General features: G+C 40.2%; 2 protein-coding genes across 4 annotated transcripts in view; both read right to left on the reverse strand.

Moving 5' to 3' along the window:
* Positions 1 to 2,782: 2,782 nt before the first annotated feature.
* LSMEM2 (leucine rich single-pass membrane protein 2) lies at positions 2,783 to 11,423 on the reverse strand. The gene is made up of 4 exons (XM_039358665.1): positions 11,142 to 11,423; positions 5,755 to 5,898; positions 5,323 to 5,562; positions 2,783 to 3,452 (listed from the first exon to the last, which is right to left on the reverse strand). Exons 1-4 carry the CDS (start codon positions 11,161 to 11,163, stop codon positions 3,319 to 3,321), a joined length of 540 nt encoding a protein of 179 aa, XP_039214599.1. The 5' UTR covers positions 11,164 to 11,423; the 3' UTR covers positions 2,783 to 3,318.
* A 5,182-nt stretch (positions 11,424 to 16,605) lies between these two features.
* Positions 16,606 to 25,620, reverse strand: part of HYAL3 (hyaluronidase 3) — a 29,826-nt gene continuing 20,811 nt past the window's right edge. For all 3 annotated transcript variants that reach the window (XM_039358690.1, XM_039358691.1, XM_039358693.1), the window contains exons 2-4: positions 19,368 to 20,351; positions 17,895 to 17,984; positions 16,606 to 17,088 (exon numbers count right to left, since the gene is read on the reverse strand). In XM_039358690.1, coding sequence (XP_039214624.1) covers positions 16,663 to 17,088; positions 17,895 to 17,984; positions 19,368 to 20,288 — 1,437 coding nt within the window. In that variant the 5' untranslated portion in view covers positions 20,289 to 20,351 and the 3' untranslated portion in view covers positions 16,606 to 16,662. The remainder of the gene's footprint in view (positions 17,089 to 17,894; positions 17,985 to 19,367; positions 20,352 to 25,620) is intronic.

Consider the following 25,620-nt stretch of genomic DNA (forward strand, 5'->3'; position numbering starts at 1 on the left):
CATTTAAATAACATAAACTGGAACAGGAAGTTTTATGAGTGCTGAAGGGGATGCCTGAGGCACACTTTAAATCCCCAGGCACCCAGTTCTTTATCCTAGATCATTTCCAGTTTGGTAGCCTATCGCGGTTGAAATCATTGTGTCTAAGGCAAAGCTGACTTAGTAGAGTCGCACTAAGATGTATCTTTTTTTTTTAGAAGCACTGCACAATTTGAATTAGTAGAGAGAAACATATCTTTTTAGGAAGCACTGAGTTTGCACAGAGCATGCATATATATATAGTGTGCTAAACCTCCATGCTTCTCAGAAAACCTCATTGAAAGGAACAGAAACATAGCGCTTATTTAAGAAAACAAAGTTAATAAGCTTTTTTTCAGAAAATCTATTTGGATTTTTGTCTAAAATACTGCTTCGCTTGCCTGTTTTTCTCAGAAGAGAAATCTGTGTTGATCTGCTGGACTTGAGACTATGAGGAGCAATTAGCTATAGGAATAAGTTGTATTTTTCAGGAAGATGGCTGTCAGAAAAATGCCTGTTTATTCTTAATGTATCCTTGATAAATATCAACTTTTATTTTATTTATTTATTTATTAGATATTTTTCCTCCCTTATTATAAGTAACTCAAGGTGGCAAACATACCTAATACTCCTTCTGATTTTCCCCACAGCAATGACCCTGTGAGGTGGTTTGGACTGAGAGAGAGAGATTGATTTTGAAGCAAAATTAACAGTTTAGTCCTGGATAGGCTCAAAAGAAAAAAAAAAACCTTAAAGCAAAGCCTCCCCTGAGCCAAGGCCAGCTCTTGATAATTTCACAGTTATCCCCATGGAATTTTTCCAGCAACATGCAAATGCTTTATGATAGCCTTCCGTGACTTGCTTTTTTCCTGTCCCATGTACAGCCCTGGGATTTCCTGATGGCATCCCATCCAAACTACCAAGATGTAGCCTTTCAAGTTCTGCCAAGGTCATCCAAGTGTTAGCAAGTCCCCTCCTTAACTGGACCTCATCCACTATGGCTTTTACAGCTGGAGGTTCATATTCAACAAGAGTAGAAAGTATCCTCTTTCAAATGCAGGTCATTGCTGGCTGTGCAGTTGCTCGCTTGTTCTAACCAGTTGTCTGCATATTCTTATGTCACAATGCATTTTGAATGGTGGTTACAGAAATAGAGAACTTCCACACAATCTCCTTATCCTAACTTGAAGTCACCTAAATTGTCATTTGCTGAGAACATGACTCCACTGTGGAGTCTCCGTCTTCTTGCCAGACTACCACTGAAGCAGGTTGAAATCAGTCCAAGGTGTTCCCAAAGAAAGGGGATATTTTCCAAGGAGATCTGCCATGGAGCCATTCTAGGTCACATGGGGAAAGAGTCAACAAACTAGAGATCCAATGGTCACTGATTGACCCATTGCAAGACTGCTTGTATAACTGCTGGTCATTGTGTCTCTGTGATCTTTTGTTTATCGAGAGACTGGACATCTCTTTTGTGCTTTTTTTTTCTTAATTTGAGCAGAAGAATATTGAACAAAGCAAAAAAAAAAAAACCTGCTTACCAATGGGAACACTTACTGACAAGCAGAAAGCACAACCACTTGCCCAGTGGGGAAGAATGCCTGGAAGGCTTATCTCTCTTTTGGGTCCTGCAGCAGAAGACAAAGGTATGCCGTAGAGGCTGTACCTATTACAGTGTGGTACTGTCTGTGAGAGCAACAAGCAGCATTTCTGATGAGCCCTCTGTCCCTCACCCACGGCACAAGAACTACAAGTCAGGGAGGCCAGGCTTTGCCTCCACTGCCACTTCCAGCTCTTCACACCTTTACATTCTCTCTTCAGAGGTACAGGTTGAAAAAAGCACAACTACAATACCATGGGTGCTGTAGCCACAGAGAGTTTGGCTGAGAAGCCATCCCCACCAGCAGCCATCAGATGGAAGCCCGCAGCAATTGGGAACCTCCTCATTAATGCCACCACTGGCAGCTTGGGTAGGTGTGTGACTGTGAAGAAAAGAGATTGTGAAAGAGGTCAGCCCTACCCATGGAATGGTTGCAGTTTTGCTGGTGAAAGAATTTGATCCGCATTTCATCCCTAGCCAGCTTGGTCAATGTTACTATTCCATGCGTGCTTTCATCCTTCAGGAGCACAGCAGAAGGACTTTGAAGGAATGGTGTGTGCGCAGAAAAAAATGCTCTTAAGATATGTAGCGTTACTCCATCAACTTCTCTGGTCCTCCCACATCTAGTATCCAATTACATTGTCTGTTGGCATGCTCAGGTGAGCAATTGAGGGAGGGAAAAAAGGAATCTTCCAATCATTATCCTGGAATCCACATTAAACTCTGGCCAACATTGCTGAAGGTAAGCAGTGGAGGGGTGTGATTTTTGCATTGCCATCCCTTCTTTCAGCTTCAAGGACAGCAGGAAAGTGAAGATGTTGCTGTGTGGATCAACCTAGACTAATTTCAGAAAAGGAATAGCTTGCCTCTCACTATCTTCTCTGCTTCCAAACAAAAGTTAGCATTCTTTAACGAAAGGGTGACCACAGGCATTTTACTATTGGGCATTCTCCTATTAAAAAAAACAAGTGGTTTTAAGTCTGGTAGCAGGAAATTTATAATTACACATTCATATTCTTGGTTTGGGCTACAGGATTATCCCTATCCAGTTTTTGTGGAGAACCAGGCATAAATTAGGAAATAGCTTTGCTTGCGTGTCTAATTTCTATTACACTTAACAAAGAACAGGAAATTTTCTGAAGAAAGTTTTCAAGACTGATAGCAAATGCTCTTTTTCTTTTATTAACCCAGGATAATAACTGGATTCTATGCCACAAATCTTGTTCTTTACATACTGATGGTGTCTTTTCTATAGATGGAACCTCCTTTTCAGCAAAACCTGAAGATCAAAGAAGCTTAGGGTATTTTTATTATAATTCTTGAAACACACTCCCATGTGCAACTTTTAAAAAAAAACATCAAATTGAGCAGTGCATTTTGAAAAAGGTGCTCATAGTAGCTCTTAAAATACTACAATCAATGGGAAACAAAGCATGTGTGATGCTGCTGGAAGCCGGCTTAATAGGATTCTTCGTCAGGTATCTGCCTCAGTTTCCTCCCTGGACGATCTGTGTTTGTCCTACAGATTGCAACAGCTGGAAGACCCTTCAGTGCTTCTCTAGGACTCCTTTTGGGTTTAGAGATCAGAGAAACCAAGCCATTGTGCTCTATTTCCTTAGAACTGGTGAAGCAATGAGTTGGCTTCCACAGCCCTGGAGCTGAGCCTCTCCAAAAGAGAGGATGGGATTCTCTGGCTCAGGTCAGGTCTGGACTTCAATCTCACTAGCATTTAGCTGTCTCCAAAGCTGTAAGCTCACAGCTCTCATTTGCCGGATGGTCTCCTCTTGGGACTCCAGCCACTGGGCAAGATTACGGAGTGACTCCCGCTGTAAGACTGTAAAAAGAAAGAGAAACCATATGACTAATATAGGATGTTTATAGAACTTCCCTTTCTGCACCATTTTAATATGGACGCAGGTCACTCTGATATATCCAAGCCTCTCAATCTTTATATTTAGATCCCTATCCCATTTGCAAATTTTGGATTACAACTCCCATCTCTCTGAGCCGGTAAACCCAGTCAGCAGAGATAACAAGCTGAAATCCAAACCTACCTTATATTTTGGGGAGGAAGGTGACGTAGACCCAACTAGGTGTATGAAACGAAATACCCCTTCCCATGTCAGCAAGATATGCGCACTTGAGGGATGGGAGAGTGAAGAGGAATTTGGACTTACTGAGAGGGCTGTGGTGACTATAGAGCAGCCAGCCAGTGGTTCTAATGTCTGCTTGGCTAGTGTTGAGAGGGATTGGGGTCATCCCAGGCTCAGGGAAGCTGATTTATTCAACAGTAAGCTATTTAATGTTCTGGGAAGAAATGCTCCCCTTGTCTTCATGGTTCACATTTTGACTAAGTACAGTGCTCACTTTGCAGAAAGGTTTCCGAAATAAAACCCCAAGAGGTTGGATTGGCAAAGGAAAGCTTTGAACTATGGTTTGGACACTCCATTGGCTATATTAACATGCTAAGGTAAACTTGTGACTGATTATTAGAACTCATGCAAAAAAAAAAAAAATAGTAACGCTCCCTCCCCAGTTAAATTCAGGGAGAGCAAAGGAAGATTTGAGAACCGTAGGTAGAAGGACAGGTCAGATTCCGATCACAGGGAAATCCTCTGTCAAAGCAACAGGGTTAGGAATGGATATTTATTGCGAGGAAAGGATTAGAAGTGTATATTTATTTTGTAATCTTGCTGTGAGAGCTAGAATACCCTGAAGAATTAAACCTGAATTGTAATTTTAAGGGACCTGTTTACAATTCTTTTAAAATTAAATAATAAAAGTTAATTTAATTCTTTGTTCAATTGTTATTTTAAAAAGTGACTGCTGTTCTGTACCTTCCCCACATCCCACAAATTGTGTAACCTCACATCTAGAGAAAGAGACAAGAAAAATTTGGAAAAATTTCCAAATCAGAAAAGGGTTTGGTGGTAGTAATAAAACTAATTGGTCCCTGGGATGATACTTTCATTCAAAAAAAAACCAAAAAGGACCCCACCAGGGAGCACCACACAATCTAAACAAATCACCCTAGGGTTTATTGTGTAGTGTGAACCTGGTTTTGCAGTTTAGACAACAATTATTATTAAAAGCAAGCTGGTAAACTGCTTTAAGTGTTATACAGATATATTCTTATTTAAGATGGCATTCTGAAGCCTTCCTAAATTGATGTAATCCTGAGGGCTGACCCTACTAAGAGACCCAGAACTTCTGGTGTTTGAAGTTTTAATTTCTTTCCTGGTAGCAGAAGGGGGCTTACAAAAGCTTGCCACCATATTATATTTGCAAAGAAGGCACCTGGTTAAACTTCAGCAGGAGCCACCATTTTGTGTTTACAATGAGAAGAGTATTTCATGTGTTTTATGTAACGGGCAAGCCAATGTAAGCTAAAATGCAGCTTTCATGTATTGAATTTGAAAGAATAAACGTTATGACAGCAGCTACATTTTGAAAAAAGAGTTAAACGAGAAGCAAAGTGATTAGAAGTAGTAGGCATTTTAAAACCTATGTTTTTCTCTAACTTATTCAGAAGAACCTTTGTGGCATATAATGAATTTCCATCAAAACTTCGGCTTTGTCAAACTTCAAAGAGGGAATGCTCAGTGAAAATGCTTTCTTCCCTAATGGCAAATACAAATTAGGTACGATCTTGAACTTGTCATTGTCTCCTTAGATATGTGTAGCCCATGAAACTCCAAACTTACCACTCAGGTACACAGCCAGTGTTGCTAAGCCAAGACTAGTCACAACAAGCACTCCGAGGAGAGCAAAGAAGGCAGTGGGGCAACAAGCAGGTCTGAAGCAAGGACAGCAGGTGAAAGCGGGGAGAAGGTGGAAATTCTGGGCTGGGGAAAAGGCTGAGTTATCTTCATTTGGGAAAGAGAAATGCTTGAAGGAAGCCGTATGCGGAGGCCCTGGAGTAGTGGCCTGTGACAGGCTGTTTTCTGCAGAAGAAGGGAAAAGAAAAATGAACAGAAATGGAAGAAGCCGTAATAGATTTTTGATCCTGGGACTATCCCAGGGCTTTTGGACCATCTGCTTCAATCAAAACAAGCTTGCCAGAAACAATTCAAACAACGAAGGGCAAAGAATAACATCAAATCTTCTTGAAAACATTCATGCATGTCCTTAGCTACCTTCAAAAGCCTGGGTGTCCTCACTTCTGATGGAGGAATAGTGCAGATCACTAATAGATTCCACTGTGTGCAAGTTGATGTCTTCCATCTCACTGTGTTCAATGAGCTCCCTGTCAGAAGAAGCAGACTCCTTCACCAGGTTATCTGCATAGAAAAAGGAAAGGAGGCGTTTGGCAACCAGACTTCCAGAACTGGCTGCAAATTCAGTCTCCTTGTGCTCTGAAGTCTGACGGATATTTTTCTACCCTGGGCCCAAAAAAGGTTGTTGCCCTTATCCTTTTTTATTTTCCTACTTGTTTCCTGCAAGCTTCTAACCAACTGAGAGATGGAAAAACCACCAAATGCATCTGTTTATTCAATTATTGCTAATGTTTCTAAAATTATTTCACTTTTAGATAAAAAGAAATAAACTTTCCTGGAATAGAGTATTACTGAGTCAACTGCCAGCATATGCCACCCAACATGCAACATCATAAAGCAAATGCAGCAATACAATTTTATTTGTGTGCCTCTGTGTGGAATGACCTTACTGGCCAATGGCCCTAAATTCTGCATTCTTAGAAGCACTTCAGTCCTAGCCCCTTCTATTGATGCTAACATCTATCATAATCCATATCCTTTACTGTACTGTACCCCGTGTACTGTAGGGTCTCCTTTCACACCAAGGAAAGAGCAACAATCTGGTTCCTGTCATCAGAATCATTAGAATAGTATTTGCCCCTCGTGTTACCTTATGGAACCTCTTGGTACACGCAAAAAATGAATACAATTTTATTGGGTCAAATTCTCTGTGCAAAAGGGCAGGGTGAAGTCTGCAGTGGATTTAGCTCTGAAGGCAGACAGCCAGACAGACAGTGACTTAAATCCTCCGTCTTTTCATTACCACATTATTGTTGGCAGTGATAGCCAGTGATGACAGTGTCCCCCCTTTTCTTCCATGGAGTAATTTGGGGAAAGACTGTCAGACTGCAAAACTGTTGACAGAGATGCAACTGGATGCTACAGCTGAACTTCTGTTTTTCTCTCCTTAGCACAATCCTTGCACTTCGACACATCAAGTTGTGATTGTTGTCACAACAATAAATTTCAGGAGGTGATGTGGGGGTATCTGAATGAAAGCTCTGCCTGCTGAACCTCTGCCAGGGAGACAGTTAATAGAACAAATTGCTGCCAAGCTGGCAACTGATCCCTGGGCGGGACAGTTTCCTGGCAGCTAGATCTTGGTTCCCAATTTGGAGTCATGTTTTTCAAGGGCACAGTGGACATACTGACAGCATAACTGCACCTTAAAGAACAACTTAGAAGGTGAGGGTCCCTTCCTATCTCTTGGGCCTAAAGGATGGGTGGAAACATGATGCTGTCTGCTGCTGTGTCACAAAGAAACATCTTTTGTGAAAGCACCCCTTGAATATTATCACAGCTCTACACAAAGTTAACTTAGCAAGGTATGAGTAGCTTAAGTTGGAATTTACAAAGGGGAACAGAAAATGAGTTTTTTACCATTTTAAAAATTCTTAAATGGTAAAAAAGAATTACAGGACTATATTACCTTAGATTAGAACAATGACAATAAGGAATGTTTGCCCAGTATATGCAGCCAAAAGGGACAAACTACATACAATAAGTGCTAAGCCAGCAGTTCTCAACCTGTGGGTCGGGACCCCATTTGGGGTCGAACAACCATTTCACGGGGGTTGCCAAATAACACAGTCCGCCATTTTTTCCCCCTTTTCCTTAGATGTGCTACTCCCTTTTATTTTATTGGCTTTTGAAAGCTAATAGAATAGACTCTATTGAATAGAGTCTAATTCTATTGGCTTTCAAAAACCAATAGGAATTGTCCAGGCTGTCTCTGCCCTGCTGAGCCCACCAAAAGTCCCATTCTGCAAACGGTGCTGCAAGTTGTCTGCAGCGAAGGCGAGCTGTCTGGAAGTTTCCACCCCTCCCTGCTGAGCAACTACTAAAAATGTAAGTAAAGAAGGGCCAGGGGTATGAGGTTGGAAGCCGGCGGGTGCAGGGAGAGTTGCTGGCACGTGTGGGGCCCGGCAGGTGGCCCAGCCGGTGGTCGGTCTGCGCTGTCTCTGCCGCTTGCCAGCTATGCCTCGGGTGGCGCAGGGGGCGGCACCACGCATGTGCGGCGCTCCCAGGCAGGGAAAGTCCTCAACTTACGACCGGTTGGGTAGTCCTTGACTTACGACCAGTTGGGGGTCACGGCATTAAAAAGGTTGAGAAGCACTGTGCTAAGCAATCAGGTAGTCATGAAGAACAATTTAAAAGAGCAGGAAATGCTCTCACTATAATAACAAAATGTCTTAAAAACACAAAATTATCAGAGAAAAACAACAATTGTAGAACTGTTACAGTTTTGTGAAGTGGAACAGTTCATAAAGCTTGAATTTATTGAGAAAATGCTTCTTTCTGTAGCACACAATCCAACTATGAAATTCACTTCATCAACTTGTGGTCATTTTCATCAACTTGTATGCCTTTAAACAAGGATTAGTCTCACATAAGGCTAATGTCAGATAAGGCTATAAATGAGTACCTGTCATAAGATAAGATAAGATAACCTTTATTGTCATTTTTATACTGTGGGCACAATGGCACACATCAAAAATGAAATTTAGTTGCCCGCTCTCAAAGTGAAACACATACATGACACACACCTAAACATACTATGAACAACATATGTATAGACCCACATCCCTACATATATGTAGCAAATAAATATTAAATATTGTCCATCTTGAATATATAACGGAAGGAGGAAGCTTGAGAGTTCGCAAGGTTAATGCTGTACGGAACGAAACTCTGGCTGAATCTGGATGTTCTGTTTCGGATACTACGAAGCCTCCTCCCAGAAGGTAACAAGGAAAACAGGTTGTGAAGAGGATGTGTAGTGTCCCAGATAATGTTACGGACCCTGGTCAAGCAGTGCTTCCGTGCTATGTCCTGGATGGGAGGGAGGGAACTGCCAATGATCTTTTCAGCCATTCTCAACATTCTCTGCACCGCCTTCCTGTCTAAAGCAGTATGCTCCAACCAGACTGTGATGTTGTATGACAGGATGCTCTCGATTGTGCCCCTGTAGAAAGTGGTCAGGACAGAGGAAGGAAGATGTGCTTTTCTCATGCAGTGGAGAAAATGCAGGCGCTGCTGTGCCCGTTTCGCCAGTTTCTCACTGTTGAGCGACCAAGTCAGCCTACTTGTTAGCTGCACACCCAGGAATTTGATGTTGGTAACCATCTCCACAGGTGAATCATTTATGCACAGAGAAGTGTGGCTGTGCCTGCCTTTTCTGAAATCAACAATGATCTCTTTGGTTTTTCCGGTGTTTAAAATTAGGCTGTTTTCCTTACACCAGTTCACCAACCCTTCAACCTCCTTGCGGTAAGCTTCTACCTTGTCATCCTGAATAAGGCCCACTACTGTTGTATCATCTGCAAACTTCACAATATGGTTGGTGGCAAACCTAGCACAATAGTCATGGGTCAACAGGGTGAACAGCAGCGGACTTAAGGCACAGCCCTGAGGAGAACCTGTGCTCAAGAAAATGGTATTAGAGGTATTTGTTCCAACTCGCACATATTGGGGCCTGTTGGTAAGAAAATCAAGAATCCAGTTGCACAAAGGAGTGTTTAAGCCTAAAAGGCCCAGTTTGTCTACTAGATGCTGGGGAATGATTGTGTTAAACGCCGAACTGAAGTCGACAAACAGCAAACGCACATGAGTATTTCTTTCCTCTAAGTGCTTCAGGCTCAGATGGAGAATGGAAGAAATAGCATCGTCCGTAGAGCGATTTGGTCGGTAGGCAAACTGAAGCGGGTCAAAAGGTTGTATTAATTTTCTTAGATGTTTGAGAAGAGAAGAGAACCAAAAATTATCATAAAGATTGATGAAATAATGTTACTTGGTTTGCAGCAGTAGAATGCTAATATATGACATTTGGCAACAAGAAACAAGACTGTTGAGTAAGTTCATCACATTTTTAACAGTTGTTTTGCTTATGATATAAATTGTCAAAGCAAGAACATCCAATGCTAACATTGCCTCGAAGTTCTTTGAAAACTTTCATCTGTTGGAACCATGACATAAATGTACTGGCAATGTTTAAGAATATATATTGGATTGGATTGTTGGATTCCTTCTGGCATTTAGGTAGCTCCTGTAGAAAAAGAGGATGCTAGACTAGGGAGGACTTCAGTCTAATCCAGCACAGCATATTTTATGTTCTTATGAATAATAAAAAAATATTCACTTGAGGCACAAATTGAATTAAATAGTGGCACAAAAAGTGGGCAGAATCACAGGTAGCCTGTGAATTTTTATGTGATTTATTTATGTATTTATTTCAATGGTGACATGTCTATTTAGGGCACAGGGTATCAGAATCATGAGAAATTCTGTCATTTTCAGTTATCCTAGATAGATGAGGGGGAGGCTGCATGTAGCCCTGAGTCTGGAAATGGTCCTGCAACTAAAAATAATGATAGAGGCCGTGATAGAGGCCAGCATCATTTCACCTTGTAATTTTTTGCATGATAGGCAGAAGCACTAATGGGAAGGGGAAATAATGTAAAAAGCGTTAGCCTGAAACTTTCTCATAATTGTCCCGATTTTTTGAGGGAAAGAGTTTTTTTAAAAAAAAAAAAAAAAAAACACGCTCAGCTTTTTTTTTTTTTTTTTTTTAGGACTTACACAAATATCTATGTACCTTCTATTTCAGAAGGGGAGAATGCTAGCAATGACTGTTGGCAATGACAACTGTAAGGATCCCTGGGGAGCCACAAAGAAAGCAATCAGGATTTTCGATTGCCTGCCACTATTCTATAGAAATTTGCAATAACGCAGGATCTATAATAAAACAGAGCAACATAATGTAACATAACGTAACATACCATAGCACAAAACATGACACATATCAACATAACAAAAAAAGGAAATCAGGATTCTCAGTCGCCCACCGCTATTCCATAGAACTTTATAATAATGCATTATCTATAACCAAGTTGCAGGAACTTTAAACAAATATTTAAGAAATAACTGCCCAGGCAATGTAATAACTATCTATTTGCACAGTGAATCTAAACATTCATCTGAACAAAATTCTATAAATTAGCCCAAGGTCTCTCTCCTTCACATATTTATCTGCATACGTAGGTTTCTGTGCCACTAACAATCAACACAAGATGTTTCACCATTATACTTTGACTGAGGAAAAATATTAAAAGCTACTCCCCTGAACATTTTTTCACCCTTCCTAGGACAACAGGTGAGTGAGCCTTTCTCTTCAAGCTATATAGCTTCACACTCCAACTAGAAAGGCCATCCCCTTGGCATGATAAATATATGTGCGCGCTACAAAAGAGACCGCACACAGACCATACCTTCTCCAATTTCACTGGACATCCTATAGAGGAGACCAACTTCTTTTTCTATGGCTGTCCTGCAGGTAGCTCAAAGTGGGGGCAAGTTTTCAGAAACCGCAGTGCGAGGCCTATCAGGTCCTCTGGGAATAGAGAGGGAAGTAAACATAGGCTTCTGTCTGTCAGGTCAGCTGCTTGGGCTTAAAATAGGAATAAGAGAGCCCAAGGAGGAGCTATTGACAGAGCCAGAAAAGAGACGCTGGGTGGAGAGACCATGAACTATATAAGGCTATAGCAAATATTGGAAATCAGATAGAAAGGAGAAGGAGAAAAGAAGAGGAAGAAAAATAAAATTGTGGATGTGAGAGACAATTCCCCAGGGGCAGAAAATGCTGGGTGGAAAGGGAAAAGGAGAAAACATGGCAACTCTTATGTTAGAGTAATGAGAAAGTTGCAGCTTCCCTCCCTGATGCCTTCTGAGCAAAAATTCTTCAGAAGTAAGCAACAGCAGCATTTCCTAAGTCTCTGGACTCTACACTGCACACCTTAAAACAAGAATTATTGTTGTTGTTGTTAATCTTCAATTCTATTCACAGTCTGGGACTGTACAAACTTAACAGTTCAAGTCCTAACTAAGGACCTAAGAGCTGTTAAGGCAGAGGTCCCCAACCTTTTGGGCACCAGGGACTGGTTCTGTGGAAAAAGGTTTTTCCACGGACCGGAGAGTGTGTGGTTTTGTGTGCTGCCTGCATCCCACGGATGGGGCTTTGCTTGTTTGTGCAGACCGGTTGCTGACATGCCGCAGCCCGGTACCAGTCCATGGGACCCCTGTGTTAAGGTAGCGTCTGAATATATAGGCAGTTCCTAGTAGAGTGGTTTTTTGCAAAGTTAGGATATTCTGGTCTGATGTTCAAAATTTCCATGTATCTAGGCAGCCCTTTGGGTGTTGCTTCAAGGGCTCCTTTTACTATTGGTACAACCATTTATTTCTTCCTTCAATTTTCAAATCACGATATTTTTTATTTTTTCCAACTGTTTCTCTTTAATTCATGCATCACTTGGTATTGCAGTATCAATGAATCAGACTTTTTTCCTTTCCACAATAGTGAGGTCAGGCATGTTGTGGGCCAGATGTCTGTCTGCTTGGATCCGAAAATCCCACAGGATCTTGACTTGCTCATTTTCAAGAACTTTGTCAATTTGGTGTTCCCAGTAATTTTTGTTGCATTCGAACCCAAACTTCTGGCAAAGCTTCCAATGTGTGATTTTGGCAACTCGATCATGATATTGTAGATAATCAGCCTGTGTGATTTTGCTGCAGCCACTTATAAGGTGATCTACTGTTTCATCTTTCTCATTGTATAAGCAATATTTACTGTTGTTATTGACATGTTGAATTTTTGCTTTCATGGAATTGGTCTGCAGGGCTTGTTCTTGGGCAGTCAAAATGAAGCCTTCAGTTTCTTTCTTCAGCACCCCTGATCTCAACCATCTCCATGTTAGCTCTTTGTATCTATCTATCCTTCAATGTCTTTCAGGTATTTACTGTGCATAGGCTTCTTTTTTCAGTTAGAAACTCAATGCTCAATTGTTTCCTTTTGATATTCTGCTTTCAATCTCATTGTTTTCAAGAGGTTTCCCTTGTTCAACTCCTTCAACAAAGGATCTTTTGTCTTTTTTATGTAGTCATTTAAGCCTGTTTTTCCTCTTCCACAGTAAGAGTCCTCTGCCACCCCGAGATCTAGGCAAGTACAATCAATCAATATCACTTTTGGGAGCAGAGCCTGGTGCATTGTCATTAGTTTTCTTGACATGAATCCAGTCAATTATTCCAGCTGAGTTTCATATTACAGGCACTGCCCAAGTGTTAATTGTCTTTAATTTCTTCCACTTAGCTTTGAACTCAAGATTTTCCGGACTCGTTTTATGTATTTTGTTGAAGTAGTTTCCTTGACTTGGTTATGCAACAGGTCAGAGGCTTCCAAAACTCCTGAGTACTTGTGCCCATCTTCTGGGGTTATTGCTTTTATCAACTCTTCATTATCAACTTCGAATCCATCATCTTCAACAATTTTTTTCTGCCTTAACAGCAATTGTTGCACATTTGTCAATGCCAAATTGCATTTAAATATCTCTGCTAAACTCCTAAGTGCTTTTCAGCAGTGAGCTCAATTCAGCTTTTGTTTTCCCAATATTTCAGGGTATTTTTTTTGTTAGGTTTTTCACTTGTGGTAGCACCATGTCCACTTTCAAGGGGATATTGATGATAATGATGATTTAGAAATCACAACTGCCAGTATTTAGCCTGTGTCGGCCTTAATACAGATCGTTATTTCCAGGAATGCCTTAATATATTGGCATAGTATATGTGCAGATCCCAGGACTGTACACTTTTACAATTGACAGATGGAAATTTTGTCAATGCACATTTACTAAATGCCATTCAAGATTTTTTTGCTACGGCACCCAACATGCCAATAGCCACTGGGACCACCACTGACGGTTTATGCCATAATCTTTCAATTTTGATTTTCAGATCTTGATACTTTGTGATCTTCTCCAATTTTTTGTCTTCTATTATCCTCTGATACTGCTATATCAATTATTCATACTTTATTCTTTTCAACCTCAGTTAAATCTGGTGTGTTATGAGCCATGACTTTATCATTTTGTATCTGGTAATTCCCACAATATTTTAGCCTGCTCATTTTTGACTGTTCCCAAATCTGTGTTACCAGCAATTTTTCAATACTCGCCCATGATCATTTTTACAGATGTTCCAGTGAATCAGTTGGCGACTGTGTTATATTGAGTTACCCCAGCCAATCTCTCTCTTACAGTTCTCTCTTTTTCTCACACACACACATAACACACACATCTCTAGACTCTGAGAGAACACCATTTGTAGGAGACTAGTCTCAACTTGTGGTCTTCCGTAGTCTTATTTTTTTAAAAAAAATATTTTTTTCCCACCAGTTTCTCTGTTGCCGTATACTGGGATCTAGGCAGTTCTGCGGTGTTATCTTTTTTCAGTCCCAATGGTGTCAGCCTTGCAAAACAGGAAGCATACCCAGTTGACCTAATCCTACTTTATTGCAAGGTATTAATAGAATCTTTCAAATTTGAAAGTACATTTCTCCCCCATTGCCTTTACAGCCCAAGCAACTAAGGAGGGTCCCTTCTGAGATGTTTGCCACACTCACATTCCTTCTGAAGGCTAAACTGCTTCTTATCTGGCCATTTCCCCTGACTGTGGTTCTTTCTCTGTCTCCCATATACCATTACATCTTCATTTTATGGCCTAGCCGGTATCATTCATAGTAGGTTGGGTGTGGAGTGTGTGGGGGACTACTCTTTTTGAAATATGCCACTGGAATTTTGAGTGTGGCACCAACTGGAACTCCAAGGGTGGTTGTGTAGCTGTTGTCTTCCATGAGTCTCTGGTGGGTGGACATTAATGGCCCTGCCCCAGACATTGAGTATGAATTTTTTTTTTTTTGGTGAGGTTGGTCCATAGGGATCAGTGAGGATTACTATTCATTTACCTTATTCTCTGCAAAGTAGCAGCATCCCTGCCCACATTCTTGGATTCTATGTCTGGGCTAGCAATGGAGTTCCCCAGATGTATGGTTCTGGGGGACTTCTTGAGGAAGTGTGTGCTTGGCCACCTACGTTCTGGACCCAGGCCTCCAAGGAGGTGGCATGTGGTTTCATCCAAGCAATGATTAATGCCCTTTGCAGGAGAAGGAAGCACCACCTGTCCTGAAAGAGGCAGTGGTGCGTCCCCCTTCTCAAGAGGCTATCCTAGGACTCAATAGTATTAGACAAATTTCATCCAGTCTCCAGTCTTCCCTTTTTAGGGAAGATTGTTGAGAAAGTGGTTGGTGCATGACTACAAAGAACCTTGGATGAAGCTGATTACCTGGACCCTTTTCAGTGTGGGTTTGGGCCAAGACACAGCACTGAAACAGCATTTATTGTTCTTATTGATGACATTTGGAAAGCTTGGGATGGGGTGATGAAATCACTCTGGCTTTCCTGCTCTTCTCAGAGGGTTTTGGTACAATTGACTTTGGTATCCTTCGAGACCAGCTTCAGGGATTGGGAGTGTGAGGCACTGGGATATGGTGGTTCTCCTCCTACTTCTGTGACTAGTTCCAGTTGGGTTGATACAAAAAGAGAGATTGACCTCTAGGACCCTACAATGTGGGGTGCTCCAGGGCTCTAACCTTGTGCCTCTTCTTTTTAAAATATATGTGAAACCCCTCAGGGAGGTCATCCCTCAGTAAGGGATTCAGTATCATAAGTATATGAATAGCACCTAATTATACTTAACAGGGACATGAAAGGAGACCCCAACTGGGTGCTCCCCCCACCCTAGGCAATGGGGATGTCACCGTTCAATCAGATAGATAGATAGATAGATAGATAGATAGATAGATAGATAGATAGATAGATAGATAGATAGATAGATAGATAGACCTTTATTGTCATTTTTTACTGTGGGCACATTGGCACACATTAAACATGAAATTTAGTTGCTTGCTTAAGCCCAGAAGTGCTTCAATGCTCTTGACATGACTGTAGTAGTACCTAATTACATATCTCTTGCACCTGTCAAGACAGGTGATGCTGTGGCAGTGCTGGTTGAGTAATCTGGATGGCAAGACGCTGGCTTTGACTCAACCCTGGCAAGATGGAATGGCTCTAGGTTTTGCCCCATTCCCAGGCCCAAATGCTATTTTATCTTTTGACTGTAGGTGGGGAGGCACCCTCCTAGACCTAGTTGGCGCACAATTTCAGGGTCCTCCTATATTCATGGCTTCTACTTGAGCAGATGTAGCTATGCCAAGGGGGAGTTTATTATTTATTTATTGGAACTTGCGCTGAGATGATGTGCTTTCAACCTACTTTGTTTGCATACAACTGTAAGGTGTGCTTTTGTGAAAGAGAGAGAAAAATAATTATGAGAGAGCAGATGTGATACAGAGATCCATCCAGCCATCAACTCTGTGTCATGTATTAAGGGAACAGACAGAATATGAACTGGCTGAATGCCAGTCTTACTGGGCAATTCATTTTCCTCTCTCTGTCATGTTAAGTAATGTCAGAAAAATAGAATTAAGCTACATCCCCTGCTAAATTTATTCTAATACAAGTACAGCAAACAACTTAAGCCTGTCTCCCTTAAGAACTGGATCAAGATTAAGACATTATCATGGGATACAGCTATTGCCAGAACATACTCATGATAAGATTAGATGCAAGTAGGGAGAATGGAGAGAAAATAAGAGGTGGAAGAAAGTAATTATTTAAATATAATTCTGGAATTCTGTCATTTTCTTCAAGTTATCAGGAAACATTCACTCCCTAGAACAGGGGTATGCAACCTTGGCTCTTTTATGACTCGTGGACTTCAACTTCCAGAATTCCTGAGCCAGGAATTCTGGGAGTTGAAGTCCACGAGTCATAAAAGAGCCAAGGTTGCATACCCTTGCCCTAGAACAAAATTTATCAAGATTCTTACTCAATAAAGTGCTGGTTATCTTTCTGTTTCTTTACCATAAATAGAGGTAGGACAGATATTGGATCCCAAGTCAAAGTCACCATCATGCACTGTATCATACACATTGTTATACTGTGAAGCTTGGTTATGTTTTGGTTTCTTAAAAGGCTCGATCATCTGTGGTCTCTCACAGTGGGTGCCAGCCCACTTTGGATAGCAATGACACTGAAAATGATCCTGCGCTGACACATTTTGGTCTTGAGAATCTGTCATCCCAAGGTCCCCTTCCCATAGATGATGATCCAGATGAAGAAAGGCTTCTAATTCATTCAGGTAGTGTCTCACACAACGTCCATTCCCATGACATAGCTGGCGACTACATCTGTGTGCTGCTGTAGTCACATTAGCAACGTAAGGTCCCAGTGTGGTGTTGATATAATGGTGAAGGCTCTTGCATCTGGCCTGGAGAACATAAGATCAGAATTAGAATTTGGATTTTAAAGAACTCAAGAAGCACCAGGCTGGATCAGGCCAAGAGAACCATCCATTCCAGCATTCTGTTCCAAGAGGGACAAATCAGGGACTTCTAATCATAAGCAGAACATGAACCACATTAGCATTTTCCATGCCTGGTTCTCAGCAATTAGCATGGAAAAGTACACTGCCGTCATTACTGGAAGGCAGTACACAGGTGAATACTGTTTAACAGTCTTTTCTTCTTCCATGAATTTGATTTAAAAACATCCAGTTTGGCAATCAACATTATACATTGCAGTAGAAAATTATGGAAAATTCCATAATTTGATTTACGTGATACATAAAATACCGCCTTTTGTTTGTCCTCAACCCCCTATAATTTTTGTTTGCTCTTCGTAGGTTTTAATACTATAATAGAAGAAGGCAATGTTTTCCTTTTTTTCCTCTAAACACAAATCAATTTTATATACTTTATTAGGTCTGCTCAAACATTTTTCAGACTGAAAATGTTACAAGCGTTGGGCTATTTGCACAGAGATAGTAACAATGTCCTCTAAGAAGATTCAACTATAAAAGAATTGTAGATAGAGAATTAGTGAAACTTCACTTTTGGGAAAACAAATTACTTCATGAACCTATAATATCTTGCCTAAGCCAGAGCTTTAAGCTGGATAGAATCTCCCCAATAGCTGTAGGAATGCCATTGGGGCAGAGGTGGTGATATGAGCCTGTTTCTTGCCCAAGGTTCACTTTCACAGTAAGAAGCATAGAAATGTTTCACATATACTCACAAGTGAGCTGGAGTAGGATAAGTCGCCCCAGAGCACGACCCCAGCAGAGCCAAGTGCTGCACTTTCTCCAATAGTATTTATCAGGTCAGTCTGAATAAAAAGAAAAAAGAAAAAATAGAAGCGCTACTAGTGAGTAGCTCAGTATATGTCCACGTTATAATTTTAACGATATAAACTCTCTATTAAGCTGGTTTCAATGGAGCACAAAGATCTATTTTCAGAGACCTAGAGGTATGGCCTGATCTTTTCCCATACCGATTCCCCAAATCGGTACTTATGAATAAGAAGAGTACTAATGAGATGAATTGGGCTTCAGCTAGCATAATTGGGTATTGGAGTCTAAAACAGCTGGAGGATCACCAGCTTGGGAAAAGAGATATACCTACCCAGAAACCTAATTATTCATGAGAGACACTGATGTTCCATTGAATTCACTGGTCAAACAAATCTTGCATGTTTTCTCATGCCTGAAGAGCCTGACAGATTTGTTTGACCATTTAATACAGGGGTCCCCAACCCCCGGTCCATAGACTGGTACCTGACCGTGGCATGCCAGCAACCAGACCACACAAACAAGCAAAGCCCCATCCGTAGGATGCAGGCAGCATACAAAACCACACACTTCAGCCTGGTGCCCCAAAGGTTTGGGGACCTCTGATTTAATAGCTATAATTCAAGAAAAAAAATAATTCTGTGTACATATTTTTGGAACACCAGAATAAATTAAACTAATACTTTGCATAACAGTAATAGTATGGAAAAATATTTTCTGCAAAATTTTCCCAACTTCTATTATGAATATAAAATTCCCCATTATGTATAGTGTTATATGAGATTTTTTTCAATGCAAACTGAACATTTTCTGGTGCAAACAATGGAAATTTTTAGAATTCTTTTTAAAAAAACAATTCCAATTAAAAATTTTCAGGAAAATCTACAACACTGAATAGCACTATAATAAAAATCTAATTACAAGAGCAAACTCCTCTTAATTACTCAGCAGTTTAGCCTGCTCAGAAAAGATGTAATTTATCTCTACAGATGTTCCGTTAATTAATAGCTTTTTCGTTCTATTAAAACAATAACTTCTTATCTGGAAAATTCATGAATGGACCTTACTTACTGCAGTTCCATTTTTAAACATAATATTTTTAATACAATTGATGACTCGGACTCAAATATTGTTTACTGAATGGCCATGAAGCAAGACGTTTCTCCCACATTTAATCTACTCCAAGAGTAATTGAAAGAATATAGTACAGTGCTGACAGTGGAGTGTGTGAATAGGGGAACATTGTATGCCATTCAGAACTACTTTGGAGAAAAAGTGAGATAAATGCAACAAAGGAATGATGTATAACAGAAATGACTACAACTCAAAAAATGTTTTCCAGACAAATAGTAGATGTAACTATTATTTACAACCTCTGGGTCTATTATTACCCCCTTTTCTGAGTGCCCCAAAGTGCTTACCTCAGTTAGATACCTTGAAGAATGCCTGTAGGAAACCCTGGAGTATGGTAACACAGGAAGGGGATGCTCTTTGCCAAACTGTGCTACACGGGATGCCTCTCTGAGACGGTGATGTACATAATGCTGGCGGTACAAAGCTGGTAATTTCAGTGGGAGGTAGATACTGGGATAGAGGGCTGAGGAGATCTCCCACAACCACATGAGCTGATCATTCCATCGGACCTCCTTGGGATTACAATGGCCTGTATAGTTTACCTCTTTCCCCCATTTGCCATTAAAGCAATCGGGAAACCTGTAGAAGCCCCAGAAACCATGTGGCCTCAGCTTCTTTCCCAGAGCTAGCGTAGTCTCCATCAGCAACCGTGCACTCTTTTCAAACTCTGCCTTAGCCAAGTAGGTTTGCTCCTCAGGAGAGAGTCCAGGAAATCTTTTTGTCACCCATTGTTTAGAGGCCTCCTTATAAACCATTTTGGGCATCCAGTTTCGTCTCCAGAGAGGTCGCCACTCCTCCCAGTCTACTACTGCCAGACCTTGGAAGTCATTGTTCAAGAGTTCTGTGATTTCCTTAGTGGCCTTCTCTAGATGTCTCTTCAGATTAACCTTCTGAGGAATACCCCCGTTATGCCAGTCACCTTGTGGAGATATGTAAGGATACAGTCCAAATTTGTTTTTGTAAAAAATAGTCATATTCTGTCCTTGGAACACATTGCCTTTGTTCTCCACAATGCCATAGACATCCAGAGGTAATCTGATCCCAAAATGCTCTTGACATCTGGTTGTGGGTAAATTCCACACCACAACAAATGGCTTATGCTGGATGATAGGACTGGTAGCTGCCTGCTTCCAGCTATTCCCTGCCAGGGGTCTAACAGATGCAGTACAGAAGGTGATGCAGATCCAGATAGTTCTCTCCAGGATCATGGCGGATGGAATAAGCTGGTATCTGTTCTGGAATTCCTCAACCTTTGTTCATAAATGCATCCCCTGACAAAGAGAAAGGGGATGATGGTTTAAATAAAATCTGTCTGCCCATCATTTACAGATCACTTCTAACTCAATAGCATCTAATAAAAAGAAATTTAAAAAAAATAATTAAACCACTAGCTATAGCAGTGGTTCTCAACCTGTGGGTCGGGACCCCATTTGAGGTCGAACGACCATTTCACGGGGGTTGCCAAACCACGCTGTCCGCCATTTTTTTCCCTTTTCCCTAGCTGTCCTACTCCCTCCTATTGGTGGCCACACCCATTTGGGGGTCACCACAACCTGGGGAACTGTATTATGGGGTCACGGCATTAGAAAGGTTGAGAACCACTGAGCTATAGAGAACCTTGTAACTGTAGCAGTTAAAATGTCAGATTGGAATTGGGGACTTGTTTTCCATCAGAATTGTTTTCCCTCAGAAAAACTAATGAGTTGTGCTATGGACAGCAGGGCAGATTTGAAGTCATACTATTCATGAATCACTGTTTTCACCTCAAGATAGTCATTGTTTCTTCAAATTGTCACCCTCTCACAATGGTGAAGGGATGGATGGAGACACTCATAACTATTCTTTGTGGAAAACCAGAATAGAAATATAATCAGTCAATCGATTGATTTAATCAAGTTATCTGATACATTCATTGTACAAGCTATATTTTAATCTGAGAATCTAACTTCATAATAGAAATGCTTTGTTTAATACAGAGTAGGAAGTATGCAGTTTCTGGCCTCAGGTTCTCTTGTTCAGATCTTAGGAAATAGTTTATTTCTTTGGCCTGTGGCTTGCAAAATGTCATTTTATGACAACTAGGAGAGTTTTCTTTGTGGTCGGCATGTCCTGTGTGGACCAACCATCTTCCCTTTGCAACAACCCAGGTCTTACAGTAGGTATGTGTTAAGTATCTTCAAAAATATACCTTTTGCATTGAGCTTCCCCAACCCACTGTTTGTCCCAATCAATCAATCTTTATTCAGTCACAGACCAGCAAATAAAACACAAAAATCACAATTAGACAAAGAGGGAAACATATAATTGTTCTAAAAAGAGTGGTTCTCAACCTGTGGGTCAGGACCCCATTTGGGGTCGAATGACCATTTCACGGGGGTCGCCAAACAACGCAGTCCGCCATTTTTTTTCTTCTTTTCCTTAGCTGTGCTACTCCCTTTTATTCTATTGGCTTTTGAAAGAATAGAATAGACTCTCTTGAATAGAGTTTAATTCTATTGGCTTTCAAAAGCCAATAGGAATTGTCCAGGCTGACTCTGCCCTGCTGAGCCCACCAAAAGTCCCATTCTGCAAACGGTGCTGCGAGTTGTCTGCAGCGAAGGCGAGCTGTCTGGAAGTTTCCACCCCTCCCTGCTAAGCAACTACTAAAAATGTAAGTAAAAGAGGGCCAGGGGTGGGAGATGGAGGCCGGCGGGTGCAGGGAGGGTTGCTGGCGCACATGGGGCCCGGTGGGTGCCTTACTTCCCTGGGGCTGGGTCAGCTGGTGGCCCAGCCGGTGGTCGGCCTGCACCGTCTCTGCCGCTTGCCAGCTACGCCTCGGCCGGCACAGGGGGCGGCACCACGCATGCGCGGCGCTCCCGGGCAGGGAAAGTCCTCGACTTACGATCGGTTGGGTAGTCCTCGATTTACAACCAGTTGGGTAGTCCTCGACTTACGACCAGTTGGGGGTCGTGGCATTAAAAAGGTTGAGAACCACTGTTCTAAAATATCTAAAGAGGATTGCTGTACAAAGTATTGAACAGGACTTACGTGTGGTCAAGGAAACAAAATCAGATTGATCTAATAACAAGTTAAGATAAAACAAGTCAGAAAGACCAGGATAAAGAATGGATATAGCAATTCCTGATGAGCACCTGCCTAGAGGGACATTATAGAATAATATATCCCATCATTTCAGTCATGCCTCCACCTGTTCAAAGGAGATCTCCTTTTAGTAATGGCTGTTGGGAAGGCAATGAATCTGGCCAAGGATAAAGCCCTTCTAAATTTTGCAACTAAGATATCTAGCTAATTGGAAAAATTGTGCAGATTGGCTCAAAAAGGTGCTTCTGGGTAGCACAGGAAAGTCCATTTGCAGCTCTAAGTCAATGACCTGCTGAGATCCACTAGTGTGTGTTCATAGTCCGTCATAGTGATGGCTGGCGATAAAGCAGTAGTTTGGCATGTATCACCCTGGTACCTGGAAGACTGAAAGCTGTCAATCATAATTAAAGGACCCAAGGGTAGTTGAAAAAAAAAGAGAGCTTAAGCCAATAGAAGATGAAAACCCAGGCAATAGTTTACATTTTGAGTAGGCCACCTTCACTGTGGAAGACCATGTTTGAAATGTATTGAGGTGCGCCTGTCCCTAATATTTGTCTTTTTACGTGATGCTTTTTGTGTTTTGTAGCCGCTATAAATAACTTAAGGAGATTGATTATGAGAAGTGGCCTTCCGATTATGGAAACCTGTTTGGATTAGAAAGAAACCCAGAATAAGATATAAATATTAAATCTAATTATAGTAATGTGGTAAAGGTTTTAGAGTGATCTGGATTGATTTGGATTTGGACTTTGTTAAAAGGGCTTTATATGTTTTTAATATTAGAGATGGTATAATAAGAAAAGAATTTAAATATGGGAAAAGATGGAATTAATTATTGGAGATTTGGAGAAACAATGAAAAACAATAGAATGTTGGTGAGAAAGAGAAGAATTTATTTTTGAAGTTAATAATGTTTAAATAAAAAAAAATTTGGGACACTTGAATAGTAAATGAATATGTTAGTTTAAGATTAAGTATTTGCAAAAATTAAGAAAGCATGATACAGGATCTTTGGAATGGATGAGTTGGTAATTTTTTATGATTAGTGAAATTTATATAGAGTGATATATTCAATGAAAATTTGTTTTAGAAATGTTTTAAGGAGCTTATAACAATATAAATAGAGAATGTTAGTTTAGTTTTAATTATATAATTTGGATGAAATGTCATATTAGTGAATGAATTAGTTTTAGAAAGATATTGACTTGATTATAATGTTTTTAAATAAATGGAGAGTTCTTTAAGTTTAAGTTTAAATGTGTGAAGAAATATAGGTTTTTATAGATTAAAAATCTTTTATTGATTAATGCAGTTGATGGTTAGACATAGTAATGAATGAATTCATCTGAAAATGTATTAATTTGATTATAATATTCTATATAGCTAGTGAGGGAAATTTTTAAGAAATATTGTGTATATATATTCACTATGTTATTGTTTGTTTTTAAAAAAATGATCACCATGTTTCCATGTAGGTTCTTAAGCTGTGTTGGTGTAAAATGGAAAACTAATAAAAATTGTTTTGGAAAAAAAAAAGAAGTGGCCTTCAAATCATAAAAAGAATAAAATAGATTGGCTTTGGCAATGCCCACTATTGACATGCAGTTCCTAAGCAAACACAAGGGAGACAAAACAAATTTCTCCACAGCTGACTGAGAACATCCTGGTAGATGAAGAAACTCCTCAGAAGATCAATCCAAGGGCTAAATTTTTAAGGTGGAAGTAGTGAGAATGTTTAAGTGGGAACTGCCCAGCAAAAACTGTTGTTAACTAGGTGACCTAAAATTCAATCCTGGTGAGTAAGAGTTGTTTGGATCAACACAGAAAATGCTGGAAGGAATTACTCTATGGCAGTTATTCATCTGCCCGACCAAGGTGTGCAAGCTCCTGTCTGGGCAGCTTCCACTTGGTGGTTTGGGTTGTCTGCTTTGTTAATATCTAGCTGAAGAAACTGCAGACCAATCTCTTTTTACAGTTTTAATAGCTAGTTTGCATTGACTAGGCTTTTGATTTCTCCCACACTGAAAGAAACCAAGATAAGGTAAAATGCAATCTTCCCATTCTGCTCTCAAATAGATTTCAACTCTCATAAAGCTCAGTCAGGAGAATTTTGGAAACTGATCCCCTCCTTCACTTTGAAGGTACCATATTGGGGCAGAGTTTCTGATTAATCTTAACTAGCTTCAAATAAGAACTACAAACTCCTCAGGTAATTGGTAAGTCAGCATCAAACTCTTTTCCATACTTGTATCCTGGTAAAAGCTACAGGCTTGAAATCCAAACTTCATTGCAGATCAGAAAATTAATTCTCTAATATTTTGCTCACACTTTAGAGGTCAAAATTAGCAACCTGATCAGCATTGGGAATATGCCAACGGTCACTTCACCCTTTTACAATATTTCCTGTTAGTGGTAAGGCAATAAGTCTTTTCTCCTAGCTGCTTTTTCACAAGTTGTGTAATACAACTTCCAAGCCTGTAATACTATAACACTTGTAGATAATGATCTTGCTTTTGTTTTGCTTGATCTGTGTTTTTGTATGAGAAATATGCTAATGGAGATTGTTTTAGTAAAATACACTATACTCTCATTTAACATCTATCCATGATACTATGTGTGAAAGTGAATAGACAAGAAAGTGTGTAGCTTTTATCCTGGGAAAGGTAAAAATAGCTCAAGGAAGGTACTTGAAGACCAGAAACAGAATAGTATTGTACCCTGAATAATAGGGCAATTGAAAAGTCCTCTTAATATCTGAAATGAGAGGCACTGAATGTAATTTTGCTTAGGATAAATTATCTTTGAGAACCGGTTTAATGAAGTGGTTTAAAGCAGTGGTTCTTAACCTTTTTGAACGAATCGCTCCCTTGAGCCAATGAGGAAGTTGTCATCGCCCCCCTCCCCCAACATAACCTCTCAATCACAACATAGGAAATAATTCTTCAATTTATGCAAAGACTTTTTTTGTTTTCTTTAAAATTGTCATCAGGACATATGATGCAAATAATTTATTTCCAGTCTTTTCCCCATATCTCAACTGTGTGAAAAATTTTGGTGCCACCCGTCACTTTATTCCCAAACTTTGTGATACATGTATTTCATTATTATCTTATTTATTCAAGACACTTAAATGTAATGACCATTGAAAACAAAATTCAACTGCAAGAAAGTGAAATGCCCGAAAAGAAAAACAGTAACATTTAATGATTGAATTACAAGTGAAATTTAAGATGCAAAAAGAAATATAAAAAGGGCATAAGAACAAACCGCAATGCAGGAACTAAGAATTTCAAGACGAAAACTCTGAAACTAAATTAAGATTTGAGGAAAGTATATATAGTCACGCACACTGTAAAAAGGATTAAAAAGTCACAAAGAAAATATAATATCGAACTGGAGTGCATGCTAAAAAAGTACAATACAAAGAGACACACAAAACAGCATGCGATGTTTCGAAAG

Source organism: Crotalus tigris, unplaced genomic scaffold, assembly GCF_016545835.1.
Source record: "Crotalus tigris isolate CLP2741 ecotype Arizona unplaced genomic scaffold, ASM1654583v1 scf7180000019060.718356, whole genome shotgun sequence".
Lineage (NCBI taxonomy): Eukaryota > Metazoa > Chordata > Lepidosauria > Squamata > Viperidae > Crotalus > Crotalus tigris.

Coding starts and splice junctions, on each gene's coding strand:
- LSMEM2 (XM_039358665.1), bottom strand. CDS start 11,163: ATGTCCAGTGAAATTGGAGAAG. Junction 5,899..11,141: donor GTCCAGTGAAATTGGAGAAG/GTATGGTCTGTG, acceptor TTTTCTATGCAG/ATAACCTGGTGAAGGAGTCT. Junction 5,563..5,754: donor GGACACCCAGGCTTTTGAAG/GTAGCTAAGGAC, acceptor CTTCTTCTGCAG/AAAACAGCCTGTCACAGGCC.